This window comes from Nilaparvata lugens, chromosome 1 (assembly GCF_014356525.2).
Source record: "Nilaparvata lugens isolate BPH chromosome 1, ASM1435652v1, whole genome shotgun sequence".
In the NCBI taxonomy this organism is placed as follows: Eukaryota; Metazoa; Arthropoda; class Insecta; order Hemiptera; family Delphacidae; genus Nilaparvata; species Nilaparvata lugens.
The window spans coordinates 90,221,120-90,237,677 of NC_052504.1; the positions used below are offsets into that span (position 1 = coordinate 90,221,120).

The 16,558-nt window shown below is 33.4% G+C and overlaps 2 protein-coding genes across 3 annotated transcripts in view; both read left to right on the forward strand.

The window, feature by feature from the left end:
- Positions 1-10,924, forward strand: part of LOC111058467 (beta-1,3-glucan-binding protein 1) — a 34,093-nt gene extending 23,169 nt beyond the window's left edge. For both annotated transcript variants that reach the window (XM_039419568.1, XM_039419569.1), the window contains exons 5-8: positions 1,657-1,899; positions 3,909-4,045; positions 7,301-7,405; positions 10,654-10,924. In XM_039419568.1, the coding sequence (XP_039275502.1) occupies positions 1,657-1,899; positions 3,909-4,045; positions 7,301-7,405; positions 10,654-10,755 (587 nt within the window). In that variant the 3' untranslated portion in view covers positions 10,756-10,924. The remainder of the gene's footprint in view (positions 1-1,656; positions 1,900-3,908; positions 4,046-7,300; positions 7,406-10,653) is intronic.
- Positions 10,925-12,033: 1,109 nt separating this feature from the next.
- LOC111052902 lies at positions 12,034-12,555 on the forward strand. Its single transcript, XM_022339717.2, has one exon. It carries the CDS (start codon positions 12,034-12,036, stop codon positions 12,553-12,555), a length of 522 nt encoding a protein of 173 aa, XP_022195409.2.
- The last annotated feature ends 4,003 nt before the right edge of the window (positions 12,556-16,558 follow it).

Below are 16,558 nucleotides of genomic sequence, written 5' to 3' on the forward strand. Positions count from 1 at the left end.
TGCCAAAGAACAGCAACCAGCTCTCCTGATTCAATTAGTCCTTGATAAATTTGTAGCTCGATGGTCAAGTGGTGCAGTGTACATAGAAATTCCATTAGATGATCAGAACAATCTCTTGAAAAGTCGACGTAATTCGTCCAATCCAGTTGGTAATATTTGTTTTTTCATCGACCTAATTAATTTAGTAGGCTCACACATATTAGGACTTTCTTATGCTCAATCGATAGATTCTTGATTATTAATCTCGTTGCCTAAATTTTAGGTGAAATTGACCCGTGAAGATCAGTCTTTCGAGATGCTTTTTTTCTGTTCTTTTCAGGTCCCTTCACTCCTAGGCACAGCGTAGCTAGGAATAGCCATCTTATCTCACCACAGCGTAGCTAGGAATAGCCGTCTTATCTCGCAATGATGAATCCATGCTACGCTGGTGTGAAATGGACAGATTTATTAACATTGAAAGATATGTGGCTATGTCTCTCAAAGACTTATTTCTAGCTACGCTACGCTAGGTGTGAAGGGACCCTTACACTGTATCTACTATAGTGATGCATACCAATAGGTCTGAAATACATAAATTGAAACAAAAATAGAAAAATAGCGTCTCACATATCTACTGTACAACTAAACTGATACATCACCGGAATTTTTTTTCCAAACAATGAATATTTTTATCAAAAACACGTTTTCCAATCATTTTAATCAGTCTCCTTGTCGCAGATATCTATTTGAGGTCGCACTACTGAAGTAATTTATTTGTATATACTGAAACTCTTCTTCAAACAATAAATTAATCACAAACGCGTTTGCCAATCACTTTAACCAGTCACCTTATTGCAGATATTTATTTGAGACCGCACAACTAAAGTAATTTATTTATATACAATGCAAATTCATCCCAATAGGTCTGAAATACATATAAATTGGAACAAAAATAGAAAAATTGTGTCTCACATATCTACTACTCTACAACTAGACTGATACATCAACGAAATTTTTCCCAAACAATGTCATCACCAATGTAATGACATTGGTAGATAAAATGATAAGGTAGTCCTTGTGCTATTTTTCTTCCAAATTTATAGGTGACAAAGTTCAAGATAAGGTTAGAATTCCACATGTACAATTTTCATAAAATTTTAGTCCAAAATAAACATGAAAACTAAAAATTTTGAATTAAGATGGCTTGAATCAATGAATTGATTAGAAATATTCCACTCAATTACCACTTGTAACGAGTAATATTGAGTTATTTGAGAAAATTTGGAACCATTGAAGAAACACAAACTTGTAAACACGATATATAATCGAAACTCTTCTCCAAACAAAACTAATGACGTACGCGTTTCCCAATCACTTTACAATACTAAAGTTAGAATCATTAAAGTGAATACTACAATTTCTTCGTTCAACTTGAAAAGAGCAAATTGTAGTTTATAAATTATCTTTATCTTCAGTGTTGAAAATGATCACAGTGTCGTCAGCACTAATCCTCCAATAATGATAAATTAATCACGAACGCATTTTCCAATCACTTCCCGATACTAAAGTTACAAGCACTGAAGTGAATACTATAATTTCTTCATAATTTACTAATCAATTAAACCAATTTACATCAATCAATATAAATCAATATCTCAATCAGTCTCTTTGTAACAGATATCTATTTGAGGTCGCAGTTTGAGAACTACGGTAAACGCAACTCGTCAGCCCGTGTAACAGTAGTGAAATCGCACGGTAACAACGATTTGTACCTGGGAACAAAAGACATCGGACGGAAACGGTGCTCGCAGTTTGTGAAGGCCAATTACGACAAACGAGAAGGCACCGCGTCGCTTGATTGGCTAAGCACTGAGGGATGGGATGAGGACTTCCATGTCTACGAAGTTGAATGGACGCCCGGTAAGGACATTGCCATAGAATGGGTTCATATGTATAGAGAATAAGTAATAATTCTCACCAGCGGGCAAGGCTTGATTCCTTTTGCTGGTGATGCCGGATTACCATTGAGAAGTATCTAATTATGACTTTGGTATTATTTATGCTTGATTTTTATTTTAATCATTTTATACTTTTGATTATAAAATTAAGTATTTTCTTTTATTATGTTTTGAATATGTATTTATTGTATGGCAAATAAATGATTTGATTTAATTTGATTTGAATATGGAATAGTTTGACAATTTCTTAGTATTCGAACAGCTGTTCTACGAATGTTTTTGTGATTTTTCTGGCATCAAATTTATCAAGTTTTTTAATATTTTTCAATTTATTAATGCATTTTCAAGTGTAATAATAATTTGTTTCATCTTTCTGATCAACCGAGATACAAAATTTTTAGTATAATGTTTATTTGGACTGTACATTTTTGTGATCTTTATAAAAGTGTTTTCATAACCTCATTTGGACTATTTTTATCAAAATTAGGGAGAGGAACAGTTTTGGGTTTATCCTGTTGATTCTCTCCCAATCATTAATTTGATGTTGTGATTAAGGAATGTAATAATAAATGTAAATGTAAATGTATTTTCATTTAATAATATGGAATACATAGGCTACATAGGTAGAGAAAAAGTATAGAATGGAATAAGAATAATACGTATATTAAATAGTTATATTAATATAGGTAAAAATTTTAAATTTCAAAATTTATTACAAGCTTTTTTGTTCAGCTCCCGGAGAAAACCATAAACCCCCCCTCCCCAGTAAAAAACCAAATTAGGGAGTTTATAGGTTTAGGTCTATGATGATACGTTTAAAGGCTCTTCACATAGCTCTTTCCTTTAACTTACCTCTGTTTTGGTGGATGTCACTTGGACTTACTTTCCATTACACCACCATGAGTACAGTTGCAATTAAATTATTAATATACAAGCTCATTCTTTGAAAATAAAATCCTCTTTTCTTTACCTTACCAATAATATATTATTTTTCAAATCCTGGAAGGATGTGAACTCCATGATTGAAACATTGAAACGATAGGTTACTTGGAAATCATAAGTCATAACCATGTGACCAAAAACCACCAACAGCACAATGCACATGTTAATAGTGGTAGCCGCTCATGTGCAAATGTTTACAGTCATAAAAGGGCGAAGCCCGCCTCTCAGCCGGAGCGCGAAGCGCGGAGGCTGCTACCCAACGCTATACAGTCATAAAAGGTGATTGGGCGGGCGAAGCCCGCCTCCCAGCCGGAGCGCGAAGCGCGGAGGCTGTTATCCAACTTTATACAGTGATAAAAGGCGATTGGGCGTTCGAAGCCCGCCTCCCAGCCGGAGCGCGAAGCGCGGAGGCTGCTAACCCACCCCACTGGTGGTTCAGGGGGCGAAGCCCCCTGCCGAGCGCGAAGCGCGAGTACGTATATATAAGTACAGCAAATAGCAGATATAGAAATTGAATGACTACGAAGATATACAGGGCAATACTCTAGCAATCTTTGTTAGAGAATTTAATAATCCCTCTTATTTGTATTGATATTGGTATTAATTCATGTTGCTAGGGGGACATCTCTTTCCATAGCTGAGATTAGGGGTTGATTAATAAGCATAATTATTAATAAACTAATAATTATAGCAAAATTCGAATTGAGAAGGCATTCACAACCATATCACACAAAAGTGTCATGCAATGCATTCCAACAAACCATACCACAGGTTCCAACAAACACTGCCTGCTAATTCTTCTAATCCTACTAATTCCTGTTCGAGGGTAATGTAGAATGTGTATGTGATTTGATGCAATGATCAAATGTTCATGCTACCGGCACGATTTGTACCCACGAACCAACCTTTAATAATTCTTAGTTTGAGTCGAGCTAAAATTGTTAATTATAAGAGTATAAAAGTCCTATTATCCTGTATAAATTATGAATTGTTGATTAATATTTTCTAAATTATTCCGAATTCTTTTAGATCACTTGATTTTCGGCGTTGATGACCAGCCAAAGCACCATCTTCGTATGACTACCAGCTTGCAGAAAATGTTCGGATTTGAGGAGAAAGAACAGAACTTGGAAGCTCCTGCCGCTATTCCACCGTTCGAACAGGAGGTAACTTTTAAGAATCTCTTCTCTTTCTATCTGACTTACATAATATCATGCCCATTTATTAGAAGATTATTGGATTCTCATGCTAAAAATATATGTACTTCTCAACTCAGACCATGATCTCTTAATTTTTCAAGAAGCATCAAAGTTGACTTCAAAATTTTATTCATGAGCTCTAAATGATACTTTCAGTTATAAAGAAAATAAGTCAATTTCCGAGGTAATAGTCTCATAGTGAGGCTGATAAACTCTAATATACACTCTGATCGCAAACAAACTCTGTCAACTACAATTATCAACTGAAACTGTCCAATATTTTTGAAATTTAAATGGCTCTACATCAAATCATAATCACGCACATCAAATTATCCTATTATATTAAGCGATCAAATTCTGTATTTCTATATCTGGTTATTTATGTTCAACGGATCTCGAAAACGGCTCTAAAGATTTTCACGAAATTTGGAACTTGGTAGGTTTATGATATAAAAATTCGATTGCACTAGGTATAATCCATGGGAAAACTCGCTGAACGACATTAAAGGGATGATTCATCCTTGGCTGAAACAGCTGAGACTTTCGTCGTCTGTGGATAGTAAAAAGTGAGCCAGTGATTCTGTGGAAAATCAAAATATCGCATCCCCGGAATTCTAAAGATGATATATAGCCTGCTGTGAAATATACACACGATCATTTTAGAGAGTATTGTGCTCTCCTTGTCAATAAATAAAAATCTGGTGTGGTGCACTCACACAACTTTCCTTGCTCATTGAACTATAAGCCTCATTATCAAACGAGAATAATTTAGGGGAATAACAAAATGACCATTGAGGGCAACATATTTGCAACTACGATCAGACTACTGTATAATGTGTATATTATACAATTGTTTTCAGAGTACTTTTTCCTTTATGTAAATTGTGAAATTAGAAGATTTTTTTGAAATTCGTCAAAACAGCTGTTCTACAGATGAAATATCTTGACTATGACTGTGTTCTTTTTATAAACTGCTCTACCTACCGTACCCACGGTATATGGAAGAAGAAAAAGTAAAAACCGTGTACCTACCTATCTCATGCACGAGAAGGAGGTTACAAAGTCCATTTCTCAAGAATTGGGTGGACCCCCCATTAGTACCCCAGGAAAAAGACTCAATGCAGTTGATAGAGCTAATAAATAACTATACAGGGTATGGATTTGAAAAAAATCGTTAGAGCCGTTTTTGAGAAAATCGTAAAAAAACATGGTTTTCAGTACCTGTCATTTTTCTAAAGAATATTACGGAGCTCCTGCAATTTTCTCAGAAATGAGACTCATGCCAGTTGATAGGGCTTATAAATAGCTATCCATGGTAAAAATTTGAAGAAAATCGTTAGAGCCGTTTTCGAGAAAACCGTGAAAAACATGGCTTTTTAGTCATTATCCGCCATTTTTCTCAAAAATATTACGGAGCTCCTGGAATTTTCCCAGAAATGAGACTCATGCCAGTTGATAGGGCTTATGAATGGCTATCCATGGTATAAATTTGAAGAAAATCGTTGGAGCCGTTTTCGAGAAAACCGTGAAAAACATGGTTTTTTAGTCATTTTCCGCCATTTTTCTCAAGAATATTACGGAGCTCCTGAAATTTTCCCTGGAATGAGACTTATGCCAGTTGATAGGGCTTATAAATAGCTATCCATGATATAAATTTGAAGAGAATCGTTAGAGCCATTTTCGAGAAAAACGTGAAAAACATGGTTCTTTAGTAATTATCCGCCATTTTTTCCGCCATCTTGAATTGAATTTTATTGAATTTCTTATTGTCGGATTCTCATGGTATAAGGACCTTAAGTTTAAAATTTCAAGTCAATCGGTTGATTAGGAATGGAGTTATCGTGTTCACAGACATACACATATACACACACACACACACACACACACATACACACACACACACACACACACACACACATACACACACACACATACACACACACACAGACCAACACCCAAAAATCATGTTTTTGGACTCAGGGGGACTTGAAACGTATAGAAAACTTGAAATCAGGGTACCTTAATTTTTTTTGGAAAGCAATACTTTCCTTACCTATGGTAATAGGGCAAGGAAAGTAATAACGAGTGAAGCTCGGTGCCCCGATATTGTTTTTAATATGCGTGATTTTGATTTGATGTAATATAGGATCATCAAGATTTTAAAAAAGATATTAGACCGCGATATTATATTGGTTGACAGAGTTACGAGATTGTTATCGGATTATCGGATAGAAGTTACGTCGGAATAATTTTGGTGTTATAAATTTCCAAGAGAAATGAGTTTAGACTATTCCTCTTTTGTTTAGCGTTTTACGATTAGATTTGAAATCTATGATCTCGAAGATGATTCCACAGAATTTCGATATTGCATATCAGATTCATTGGTTGTATGCTGATTGATATCAGACAGAAAGACAATATTCTCGAGAAACGTCAATTTCTCTCAAATTTCATTTGTCTTGCGTTTCCCTTTTTTACGAAGCATCATAGCAGGAACAGCAGATTGTTTGTACAGTCTTCGTAATGGATTTTTGTGCAAACATCCAGACAGGGGTAATCTGGCTTAACATGCACGATTTATTCTGTTGGACAAACAATAATCAATCTTATTTAGGCCTACTTGATCCTTGGAGAACAGAAGATTGAATTGAGCAAATAAACAGTTATCTGCTGTCTGCGAATTCAATCTTTTGTTCAAAGCTTATATCAATTTATTGAGTCCTATTATTTTCTCTTTCCAATGAAAAGTCATTTCCCTGCTTTTGTTTGCTTTTTTGATGTCATTAGTTTTGCGAAAGTCTTCGGGAATATAGTAGAATTCTATCTCATAAGATACTGTTGCTTTGAGTGAGTTTTTCTTCCTTATCCTTATTAAGAGTTTTCCTCTACTCATTCAATTGAGCTAATTTTCTCCATAAATCGGATAATACCTGCACATTCAGAGTTTTGAGACGCAGTTCGCAACAAAATTTACCCAATGTTGAGAATAGATTGACTGACTTTAGTTTTGCAGAAGTTTTTGGGAATATAACTGAATTCTATTTCATAAGATACTGTTTCTTCAAGTGAGTTTTCCCTCAAAAATGTGTTGATTCATCGATGAGATGAATAATTACAATAGGGATATCTAGTACTCTGCAATGCAGAAAGTCAATCTTCTTTGAAAAACTCATTCTTTCCAATTGATTGAAATTTTTACAATAACGAATTGGTTTTTTCTAGTTCTACTTGGGAATTGCGCTGTATGTTGGTGGAATGAAGGAGTTCCCTGATGAAGTGGAAAATAACAGGAGACCAAAGCCATGGAATAACAGGAGAGTTGTCAAGGTGACATAAAATTCTGCTAAAGAATTAAAAAATTTGGTTATTTATTTATTTCATTAACAATTACAAATCATAATTAAAATATGATTGGGAGAATACAACAGGCATAGCCCAAAACTGTCTTCTCCCAAATTTTCACAAATAAAAATTTTTTTCAGGAGTTTCCTGATTTTCTTCTCAACATCCAATAAGTTCCATCCATGATTGGGTGAACTATCAAACTGCCTACTTCAATATGGATAGAGATGAAGTTTCCTGGGTGTATTAGTACATCAATAGAAAATAATATGCCATTTAATACTCATTCTAATGAGTATATGGTAGTAATATGGCTCTCCATAGTAATATGGCTCTCAATCTTAACTGGTCAAGTCTGAGAAAAAGTACTCACTCCTATTTCTATTTGATGGAGATGAAAGGAACGTTCAGGAACCAATAGTTTTTACAGTATTTCAACCGCTATCCATCATTTGCTTCTCTCAATGATAGTTCAAGAAAGAATAGTATACTCATTCTGTTACAATAGATAAATTAGATATAAACAATTCTATTATTGATGCACAGTAATTTGTTTGTCCTCTTACCAAACTTCTGATAGCTTGTAATTCTACTCAAAGGAAGATTATGTCCCTGTAAATGCGTTGTCGACCCTTCTTAAATAAAATTAGAATCAGATTCACTTCAGGGATTAGGTTTATTAACATCTTCACTTCAGGGATTAGGTTTATTAATCAACCTGTTCCGGTATACCCATCTCTTTCTTGGCCTTCCTACATCTCTTTTTCCAGTAGGTTTATAGTTTTGGACTTCAAGTGTCATTCTCCCAGGTGGCATTCTATCCAAATGACAGCACCAGTTGCGTCTTTTTTTTATAATTCTTTCATGCAGAGGAGAAACCGATAAAACCTGTCTTATATCATCCCTGATTCTATAAATTCTATTGCAGCTAAATACACTCCACAGAAACCTCATTTCTTCAGCTTGAATAATTCGACTGTTCATTTTCCGTGTGTGAATCCAATTTCTCACTTTCATAGTCGGAACTGTAATAGTATCATAGAACTTGATGATGATGATGATGATGATGATAGAATAGAAAAAACGTTTATTGAATAAATAAGCTACCTTAAGCGAACCTCAAAGAGGCTGCTTGACAAGGTGACAAGGTACTATTATACAAAACATGTAAATTCAAATATAAATATACATTATATCAGTGAACTTTATTTTTACTTAACAGTTAAATTTACTTATCAGTTTATTACACTGTTAAATTTACTTACAGAATTTACTTAATATGTTGAGAATCATTATTCTTAATTTTCCATAATACCATACAAATTTCAAGACGAAAACGCTATTGAAATACTTTATTTTAACATAAACATGAAATGTTCATCTTATAGAAGAGCCTTGAAAACTTATTCGGAATTCAGCTCAAGAAAGCATGAAGAAATAATGTTAGAACCTAGAGCCTAGGAAACTGAAAGAACGACTAGCTTTAACTTATTATAAATATGTATAGAAATGGAGTTTTCTTGGTGTTTTAGAACATCAATAGATAATAATATGCCATTTAATAATCATTCTCTCAGTTCTCACTCCATTCTGGACGATTGTTCCAAGAATTGAATAAAATTAAATAGTTTTCCATAATATCTTCCTACAGAATGGTACCAGGAGAGAAGAATCTGATAGTTCCAGCGACAAGTTATTTCCAAAAATAAAACTGAAACGTAGGAAAATTATGGATGAAAATGAAAAAAGTCCTTCTCTCCAACAAGTTATTACGTTTGGAATTCACTAAGCTCAGAGCTACCGGGTAGAGGTGCTGTATTAAATTCCCCCGTCTGAATAATTACGTAATTTTTCACCTCCTCCAAGAATTTCATCAGAAAAACGTTCAACTGACGAGATTCATTGAGAATATCTTCCCTCCAGAACCCAGTTGGAATTTTGCAGTGGGAAAATATATCATTTCAGCATCAAGTTGGATGGCAATTATTTCAATCTCTTTCTAGTTAGCAAGTCTATTTAGTTTTTCACGTGTTTCCAAATAACTCATGAATTTACACAATAAAAGGTACAGATATTGGCAGAGTAGACTAGACAATACATTCCTGCATTCAACTATATTATCTGCGATTTTGTCTGTTGAATGAGTCCATTTAGTTTTTCACGTGTTTTCAAATAACTCGTTCAATTCACACAAAAAAATATGCAGATCTTTTGCAGAGTAGACTAGACAATACATTCCTGCATTCAACTATCTGCGATTTTATCTGTTAAATGAGATTCCGTTCAGCTACGAAAACTTATCGTATTCCTGAAACATGGAAAAATTTTAAAATATAATTTCCAGTTCCACCAAACTCGGTCAGGATATTTGGACATAGTTAAATCGCGTACACTCTACAAAAAGTGCAATGGAACATATTATACGATTTCTTTGACAATAGTTACTATCGATAATTTCAGTTCACAATTATAAATCGTACCCGGTTTGAGTATGTTTGAATGTCTTGACCGAGCTTGGTGAAACCGAGCATTAGATAAATTCCTCAATGCTTATATTCGAAATGCAATAGTAGAATAGAATAGAATAGAATGACTGCCTTTGTTTTATACCTAATAGTATATACCTAATATTCTAATACCTAATATCATCAGAGACAAATGAATAGGTATCTTCATTCTAACCATATCTTTACTCTCAAGATACTTTATAGACACTTTATAGATACTTTATTGAACAGTTTCTCTACTCCATGGTATTATCTCAGTATTCAATCCACTCCACTACATTTCTTGCCGAACGTGAGGCCTTTATATTTAATTTTCAGTCTTTTGTGTAGGTTATTGGAGAGGTTTAATAATAAAAATGAATGAACTTGTGGTAAACTCCGAACTAGCTTTAATATTCGACAACAGAACATTTCATACTTCTCAAAAACTTTTGGTGAACTCCGAACTAGCATGATCAAATCATGAAAATCAATTCATACTCCACAAATAATCACGTTGATTGGGAGATGAACAACATTCTAAACTCACAAGTCTCAAGCATACATTATGTTCAATACTTAGAAATAAGAATAAAAAATCCGAGTATCCTTTTTCTAATTTACTTAGATTTTTATTTTCTATTTTCATTGCTTTATGATTAAGAATAGCCCTAACAGAAAAGTAATATGTTCGGCTTATTCCTCCATCAAGTTCATCTAATTTTTCTTATATTTTTTTATTTTCAGGCGCGTTTGAACTTCTGGAGAGACAGGGATGCATGGTACCCGACTTGGGATGACGAAACGTCAGCTCTTCAAGTCGATTATATTAGGATAACTGCTTTATGATCGAATAGTGTTAAGATTATTCATTTGCGTGAACAAAATCTTCCTTCAAGAGTCAGGACGATATTGTGGTTGCTTTCACAACGATTACAGAAATAGTCTAGTTAATATTATTATAGATTTAATGTATAGGAATTCGTGTTTGAAAATGAAAACTTGCAAATCGGAAATACGTGTGTCAATTTATTGATTTTTGTACCCTTTCCTTGAATGTATCAATTCTTATGTAATTTATAAATCGAAATGGATTTGTTTGAGCTAAAATCTGATGCAATTATTTGGAACTCCTTTACACCTTTGTGAATGTAACTTGGAAATATTACTAGTATTCCATTTTTATATTATATTATTGCGTCTTGAAGAATTATCTAAATTCAAACAAAATGGAAAGTCCGATCTAACTAGGCATCAAATCTGCATCACTGTAGAAATCAATTTGAAATAATAAACCAATATCTGCATTGAAAAAATGGACGAGCTGGATAAAAATATTCCACTCTCTACAAATTCAGTCATACAGAATCACATACAACAATATGATACTACATGTGTGTTCAATTAAGTATTTTAGTTCTATTATAGTAGAGAGTTAGGAAACGATTTTTTTAAATCAAATCGAATCAATTTATTTTCCCCCTGCATTACACAGATGTATATGAAATTACATACATTACATTATTAATAATTAGGTTAGTGCATGGCCGCAACTCGGTTAGTTATTTTAAATATTGAGACTTTATTTTTTGGTTGTGAGTAATTTGCAGTGTGATCATTTGTTTAACATATCCTACTAGACATACAAAAATGAGTTGCGGAGTGTGTAACCAGCAGATGAATCGTGCATTAAAATCAAAAATAAACTGTTCGAGCTGCAATATTGTGTTCCATGGTGTATGTGTTGAGCTCACCGACAATGATCTGGAATTATTTCAAGACACAGGAAAGTCATGGACTTGTAAAAAATGTTCAAGTTAGTTACGTCGCCAACGTGCCAATTCGGACTCTACTCCAGTAAAATCTATCTCAGGTGTAAACAAGCTCAGTGCTCCGGCAAAAACAAACACTAATTCAAGTACCGACAATAATCCACTAACGGTCGATCAATTAAATAGTATATTAACACGGGTTAAGGATGAGTTGCTGGAAAAGTTGAGATCTGATATAGCCGCTTGTAGGAAGACCTTGGATGAAAATGCTGCTGAAATTGCTAAACTAAGAGGAACTGTTAGGGAACTACAAAATGAAAATTCAGTTCTGAACGGAAAAATTAGGGAATTGGAGATGAAAGATGACAATCGGGAGCAATATGGTCGAAGAAATACCCTTGAAGTATACGGTATTCCGGAGTTGCAGAACGAGGATGTGCAGAGTCGAATACTGGGGATCGGTAAAGCATTGGATGTGAAGCTGGACCGCAGATCGATCGATGCATGCCATCGCCTCCCCAGAAGAAGAGACAACACCGCGCCCGGCATCATTGTTCGTTTTGTCTGTCGAGGAGATAAGGATGCCTTGCTCAAAAAGAGGAAAGAATGTAGAGTCTTTTCAACTCAACATATCAACATGCAGGGAAATAGTCCAATCTACATAAACCAATCTATAACGGCGGAGAGACGTAAGCTGTTCGGCAGAGCCAAGATGATACAACGGGAGAATGGGTTTCGACATGTGTGGATCGACCGAGTGGGCCGAATCAAAGTCAGGTACGAGGACGGCGGTCCTGTTAATATTATCAGGTGTGAGGAGGACCTCAACAAGCTCACAAATAGAAATAAGGACAATGTCGGTGTAAGTAAAAAATAATATAGATCAATTTCTGTATGAAGAAAATACCAATTATGACACATAAAACCATGATTTGTTTGTCCAGATTAAGTTAACATTTTAACGTTCAATGAAATAGTTAATTAGAGAGAAGGAGGAATATTATCATTATAAATTATTTTATTTGAATTTCATTTGCAAAGTATGGCTCTTGGCTACGTTCTTATCACTTTGCTCAAGGTAAATTATTGTTATTTTGATGAGCTCAAATAGACTAATTATTATTGCGTATGATTGTTGAAATAAATTTAGGAATAATCTCCATTCCGCTATCTTCCAATTATGATAATTATATTATATTCTATACGATAATTATTAATTATATTCTATCAATTGATAATAATGTATCAATTAAGTGGAAAGGTTTCAATTGTTTTTTTTTGTTTTGTTTTTTTTGCCAATATGCTAGGCCTATTACTTGTAGTAACGTAATTACTATTCCTTGCTTTTCAATTTGCTGTAGCCTAGTTAAGAGAGAATAATAACTCCTAATAATAAATCATTATAATTTGAAAATATTTTATCATTATGAGAAAAATGATGAATTCTCCTATCTTATCTACAAGGTATATTTAGTACGCTAGTTGATGAGGATTATTGACACGATTACCTCTGTTGCAGCTACTCTCTGAATCTCAAGAATTGAAGGCCTTTAATATTGATAAAATAATACTTGGATTGATAATAGATTTTTCTAACAATTGATTGAAAAATTGGAAATATTTTCTAACAAAATATTGATTCAATTAAATTAATGCTGATTTCCACTTCTCTGTTTGTCCTTATCATCTCAGTAATATTGTTTTATTTTATTCAGATGGATTTGATCACAGGTATCTGTGCATGAACTAAATTGGTAGGTTTCAAGTCGATGTACATACATTCATTTTGTCTGGACCGGTGGGCTGGCCATGTCTTGATTCTCTCTGATTTTTATTTTTTTTTCTTTTCATCGGAAAACCGATACTTTTTTTCTCTCTATTTTTTCATTTTACTTTAATTTCTTAACCACTTTGAAATTTTATTTTACAAAATATACGTTTATTCACTTTTCTTACGTTTATGTCTGATTGGGATATTGCCGACCTTATAGGGTTTCACGATACAATCGAAGTAAATGATGTTTTCAGTTTTTTACCTCACCAGTCTGAGAGTGTTGGCGTGGAATTAAATATTCTGCACACCAACATCAGAAGCATTAATAAAAATTTTGAGGAATTGGTGCACTACATAGGTAATATAAAGTTTCGCTTCAATGTGATTGCATTAACCGATACGTGGATCACAGACGATGCTTGCTTCAATTATAACTTAGATGGTTACAATGTTTTTCATGCTAATAGTAAACACTCGAAATGTGATGGATTATGCTTGTTCATTAAAAATAATATCAAAACTGAGCTTATTAATGTCCATATTGAAGAAGCTAACTGTATTGGTATGGCTTGCTGGATTAATGACGTGAAATATTTAATAATTACAATATATCGTTCTCCATCCTTCAACTTAAAAACTTTTATCGAAAGTCTAGACGAATTTCTGAAGAGTATGAAAGATATTTACAACATAATAGTATTGGGTGATATGAATTTAAATATTCTTGCTAATAATAGCCTTTCAAATGAATATTTGAGCACAATGCATATTAATGGTTTCAAATCTTTTATCAATAAACCAACTAGGTCTGTAAATGGCATCAGTACTTGTATCGATCACATATTTTACAAGGGAGGAGAGAATAATAATAATAATGTTGTTAGAGGGACTATTCTGAAAACAAATATTACGGACCATTTTAGTGTTTCGCTGCATTTCAATAGGAATATTAATGAGGAACCAGCACATATCGATGTAGGATCAAAAAGCATAATTGATTATGTAAATCTAATCTCTGATTCACAAAAAGAATCATGGAAAGAGATATATGATTCAATGGATATTGACGAGATGGTGGACTACTTTGTTAAAAAACTAACAGACCTAACTCATGCTAGAACTAAAACCATAAAAATAAGTAACAAGAAAAAACCTATAAAAAAATGGATTACTCCAGCCTTAGTCGCGTCAATACGGGAGAGAGATAAATTACATAGAAAATTATTAAAAAACCCCAATAACTTAGAATTGATAAATCAATATAAGAGATACAGAAATACACTCAATACCCTGATAAAAAAAAGCAAGATTGATTATTTTAACTGTAAATTCGAGGAACACAAAAACGATTCTAAAAAAACCTGGAAATACATTAATGAACTACTCGACTTGAAAAAGAATTCAAAATCAATAAATCTAGATGCTACTACTCTTAATAAATATTTCGCTGGTGTTGGAGAATCGTTCGCTAAAAAGATAACCGATAATACAGACAATATAGAGATTCCCAAGTCAATAGCAAATCCTAATGTAAAAAGTATCTTCCTCATTCCCACAAACGATTATGAAATAGAGTTATTAATAGATCAACTCAAGAATAAATTTACACCAGGTGTTGATAACTTTACAGGACCTTTCCTCAAAAAAATATCACCCTCTACAACCTCACCATTAGTTCATATATTTAACAAATGTTTAAGCGAAGGATATTTCCCTAAAAAATTCAAAGAAGCTAAAATTATACCATTACCAAAAACTGGAGACCTTGGAAACCCGGATAGTTACAGACCGATTAGTTTAATGAGTAATATTTCTAAAATACTAGAAAAAATTTTGAAAATCAGATTAATGAGTTTTCTAGATGAACATAAAATCATTGACAACAATCAATATGGTTCCCAAGCAAATAGTTCAACCAAAGATGCGGTAATCCATCTCAACAATATAATTTTTGATGACTTTAATAGAAACAAAAAAACACTGGCTATTTTTATGGACTTATCCAAGGCCTTTGATACAGTTCCTCACAACATACTCCTCTATAAACTGGACAGGGTGGGTGTAAGAGGTTCTGTGAATAAGTTATTCTCAAGTTACTTGTCGAATAGGAAACAGTATCTCACTTTAAATGGACAGACAGACATCAGTTACACCTCTCAGTTCGGTACTCCTCAAGGGACAGTACTATCCCCGATTTTGTTTCTCATCTATGTAAACGACCTGTTAAAATTAAACCTTGAAAATTGTACTATTTTATCTTTCGCCGACGATACAACTTTGATTTTCAGCGGAGACACATGGGAAGAAACGTTCAAAGTTGCAAATAATGGTTTGAAAATAGTTCAACAATGGCTTGAAGATCATATACTAACCCTAAATGCAAAGAAAACTAAATATATAACTTTCTCACCCACCGTAACTGGTCAACCATCAATAGATCTTGAACTTTCTATAAAAAAATCGAAGAAAAATAACAATGGCACCCAAATAATGAATGAGGTCGCCCACGAAAATATACCTTTAGAAAGAGTGAAATCTATAAAATATCTTGGTATTTTTGTAGATCGCCATATCAAATGGAACATTCACCTAGAGTACCTCTGATCAAAATTGAAATACCTCATCTATATTTTCTATAAAATAAATAAAATTAAAAACAGGGAGATAATAAGAAAAATTTATTTTGCATATGCACATTCCTTATTCCAATATATCATTGAGGTGTGGGGTGGAGCTTTTGATACGCACTTGAGAAAACTGTTTGTCCTCCAAAAACATAATATTATAAGAGCAGCTCTAGGGAGACCACGTTTGTACCCAAGCCGAGATATTTTTATTGAATTTGATGTATATATATATATATTTGATATATATATAATTATTTAAAAAGCCAAATAGAATAAGTATTCTACAAATTTTAGTTAAGCGCTAAACTTGTTAAATCTAATAATGTAAACTCACTGCTGGCTCTCAAGTTCTTACTTATGCCAGCAGTCGCCAAAATAAAGATAAATTAAGTTTTGATCTAATAATTAAGTTTGAGTTTTGCTTATTTAACACTTTGTAACTTATATATTGTAATAATGTAATTTTGTTTTGGCAATAA